General features: G+C 45.5%; 1 protein-coding gene across 1 annotated transcript; it reads right to left on the bottom strand.

Annotated features, from left to right (window-relative positions):
• Positions 1-763: 763 nt before the first annotated feature.
• Positions 764-3,264, bottom strand: LOC106002582 (keratin, type I cytoskeletal 12-like; the record flags this gene model as incomplete). The annotated part of the gene is made up of 5 exons (XM_013037436.1): positions 764-861; positions 1,662-1,732; positions 2,535-2,755; positions 2,878-3,003; positions 3,103-3,264. Coding segments are annotated over 5 exons (678 nt in total), but the record flags the coding sequence as incomplete, so codon positions are not given.
• Positions 3,265-3,884: the final 620 nt, after the last annotated feature.

Below are 3,884 nucleotides of genomic sequence, written 5' to 3'. Positions count from 1 at the left end.
CATTTTAATTCCTCCCTCACAAACTGACCACTTCTTTCTCCATATCTCCTTCCAACTTTTGGGAGACCTCTCTCACTGGGTCACTGTTTTCTGGTCACCTCTGAACACTTCAAGGTAAAGACTGTCTTAATCATCACTGAATCTCCAATTGGGCATGCTGTAAGCACTCAAAAAAGCATTTTCTTAACTGTATGAAAGATGTTAGGAAGTGAACAGGGTAACTGTTGTCCCCTTTAGTGGACAATATAAATTGACAATCCAAATGGGTTGATGTAAACAGGACAGAACTTCCAGAAGAATCTTCTTAAACTTAATCTCCAACTTCAACATCTTGGTGCTGTGTTTGGCTGTAGGTAATCATTAACATTTGATACTGGAGCTTGATATTATTGTGAAAATCAAGCAAACATGCTCCCCATGTTATTGCTATCAATCTTTATTGAAGCTAGCTCTATGAACAATACTACTTCAGCAAAGCTCCTGTGTTTTTCTTAAAATGGACCAGGTGATCAGAAGAAAGTTTACTGAAAGACAATTCCTGGGCCAGAAAGATGGCAGGTGATGTTGGTTTGTAATGAAGTCCAGTGCGAACACAGGAACTTGTAAAGGAATATTGTTTCAGAAGGGCAAAAGAGACTCAGTAGATGTGGGAACTCATAGAAAATTAAACAGGTCATAGCAGAGATTAAACTAGGCTAGTGTTTTACTGTGAAAGTGGTAAATTTCTTCTTCCTAAGGAAGCATGGGCTGATCTTGTAGGATTTTATATTTGTTCTTCAGTTTCCTGGATTTGGGATGAGACTACCTCACCGTTGACCACCTCCTGCACGATTGTCTTGATTTTTCGGGTCTTATGTGGATCTAAAGATAAACATTGAATAAAAGAAGGTGTACATTAGTGTTCCATTTTTTTTCTGGTCTTGGGGTTTGAACTCTGGGGTTGGGCACTCTCCCTGAGTTGCTTCTGCTCAAGGTTAATGCTCTACCACTTGAGCCATAGCTCTACGTCTGGCTTTTTCTGTGATTAATTAGAGATAAGAGGCTCACAGACTTTCCTGCCTGGGATGGCTTTGAACCATGATCCTTGGATCTCAGCCTCCTGGTTAGCTAGGATTACTGGTGAGCCGACAGCGCCCAGCTAGTGTTTCAAATATTAATCTGAAATTGATTATTGTTGAAGCTTCTGAATTGAGTGTGAATAATACAATCCACCAAATTGAAACTTTCAAAAGTAACTTCTATGTTTTTTTTAATAGCTTTATCCAGTGAAAGTGACCCTTACTCAGCATTATCCTCTGTAGGAATAAAATGATTTTCTTTCTTTTTCCTTTTTTTTTTTTTTGAGACAGGACATCAAAGTTTGAGTCTGGCCTCAAACTCCTGATCCTCCTATCTCAGTCTCCCAAGTGCTGGGATTACCATCACACCCAGTACATTAAACAATACTTCAAAAAATGATTGTGCTGCTCTTTAATACTTCTTTGTATAATGGTTTTTCTTCCCTCCTGGGCCTGACAAAAATTTTTTAATACACTATTCATTTTGCTGCAAGAATACACCACTGCTTTATGCTATCAGTACTGATCTTTACAATAAGAGTTGCGAGTTTTACATGACTACGTGAGAACCTGACTTCTTGTCAGTGGCTCTTATCTAAATACCTTTAGAGGAATCAATTGATCCGGCTTGAGACTTGTTGCTCAACACAAGCAAGCTTTCATCGAATTCAGCACTGTAACAAAAACAATGAGATATGACCTTGGGTTGATGCTTATCCAAATGAGAAAACGAGAGGGGAATTTGCTATTTGCACTAAAAATTAGAAAAAAAATCCTATGAAGCTATGACAAAACAGATAAGGGATCCCAGACTTCTTGTGGAGGGATATAGTCCAACAGCAAAACAGATGGCTTGCCAACCTACATTTCCAAACCGTGCCTTGGTTTGGAAGAGAAGGGACCTGGCAATCAGCGGAAGACCTGGTCCTAGAAATTGGATGTCCCAGGCACCAATCCTGACGTCCTCCCCTCCAATCCAGAGCACTATGACTTTTGGGAGGTTTGCTATGACAAATCTGAATGATTCCTGCTTGATGTGACCTCTTTAGCACCAGATCATCAAATGGTCTGATTCTTTTTAAAAGGAACATGCAATAAACTTCAGTCTGTGGTGCCTTTGTTCATTGCAGCATTTTATTAATTATTATCAAGTAAGATAATGTGTGACAACACTTTGCACAGTAATTTAGTAAGTTCTAGGCATGTGTATCCTAGATTTGTTTTCCCCTCCCTTCCTTCCATCCTCCCTCCCTCCCTGCTTTCTTTCTTTTTTTTTCCTTTATTATTTTCTTTGCTTTTCCTCCTCCCTTCCACCCTCCCCACTTCCCCTCCCTTGCTTTCTCTCCTTTCCTCAACTTCCCCAGTGTCATCAATGCACCAACACTCCCCGCAGCAGGGGTTGCTATTTTCTATATATTGAAGAGTCCCCCTTCTCCTCCTACCGCAGAGGCCTACTGTAGCCCGGGTGGGACTCACCCCTCGGCCTCCCCCTCGAGCAGGCGGCGGTAGGTCTCGATCTCCATCTCCAGGCGGGCCTTGACGTTGAGCAGCCGCTGGTGCTCCGCGCTCTGGCGCTCCGCGTCGGCGCGCACCTGCTGCAGCTGCTCCTCCAGGTCGCCCGCCAGCTGCTGCACCTGGGACAGCTGGCCGCAGTAGTCGCCCTGGGTCTCGGCCAGGGACTCCTCCAGGGACTTCTTCTGCACGAAGGAAGGAAGCAAGCAGTGAGGGACGGCAGGGGAGCGCAGCGCGTGGCCGGCAGCACACTGCGACGGGGGTGCCCGCCCTGGCCCAGGACTCGTGGCGGCGTCCCACAGCCTACCATGGCCAGCTGGGACTGGAGCTCAATCTCCAGGTTTTGGAGCTCGCGCCTCAGGTCGCTGATCTCGCTCTTGCTGGACTGCAGCTGCTCGGTGTTGCTGCTGATCTCCTTCCTGAGCTCCCCGCTCTGCAATGGCAACGTGGGGGGCGGGATTCAGGGGGTGAGCGCCCCAGCCCACTCACCTTCATCTGCCAGTGCATCAGAAGCTTTGGTCTCTTGGCTTGCCTTTTCCAGGTACCAGGCTTCTGCATCCTTCCGATTCTGCTCCGCGGCGGCTTCAAACTGCGCCCTCATGTCGTTGAGGATCCCCGTGAGGTCCAGTCCTGGTGCAGCATCCATTTCTACGCTGACCTCACCTGGGCTGCCTGCCCGGTAGCTTTGGAGCTCCTGGTACCGCAAGGGAGGGAGAAGAAAGAGGTGCAGGGGTCGACCGTGAATTCAACAGTGGGCTCCCAATACTTTTGCCTTTCTAGGCCTCTTGCAACACAGAGATACTAAAAATTAATCAGGCTCCGTGAAAACCAGAAATGATAAAAGATTACAGACTTACACCTGTAATACCAGCTACACCAGGGGCAGAGGTTAGGAGGATCTCGAATTGGAAACCAGTCTCAGCAAAGTAAGGAAGATTCTATTTCAAAACCGAAATACTGGCTGGGGACTGGTGGCCCATGCCTGTAATCCTAACTACTCAGGAGGCTGCAATCTGAGGATTGTGAATTAACTTACTCTCTTCTTCAATTAACTACCAAAAGGCTGGAAGTGGACCTGTGACTCCTTGGGTAGAGCTCTAGCCTTGTTGAAAAAGCTAAGGGTGAGTTTGAGTTCAAGCCTTAATACCAAGGAGGGAAAAGGGCTGAGTGTTCTCTCTCTATCATATTGTAAAGATTAATCGATTAATAAAAACTTTCTAAAAACCTAAAAAACTTTTTTCTTCAGATTTAAAAAGAACATAAGATGCCTTCACAGGTCCCTTAATTTGCTTCAGGTTCTCTGGGTGGTGCCTG

This window comes from Dipodomys ordii, unplaced genomic scaffold (assembly GCF_000151885.1).
Source record: "Dipodomys ordii isolate 6190 unplaced genomic scaffold, Dord_2.0 Scaffold14386, whole genome shotgun sequence".
In the NCBI taxonomy this organism is placed as follows: domain Eukaryota; kingdom Metazoa; phylum Chordata; class Mammalia; order Rodentia; family Heteromyidae; genus Dipodomys; species Dipodomys ordii.
The sequence above is the reverse complement of the archived record's forward strand: the minus strand, read 5'-3'. Positions and strand labels throughout refer to the sequence as shown.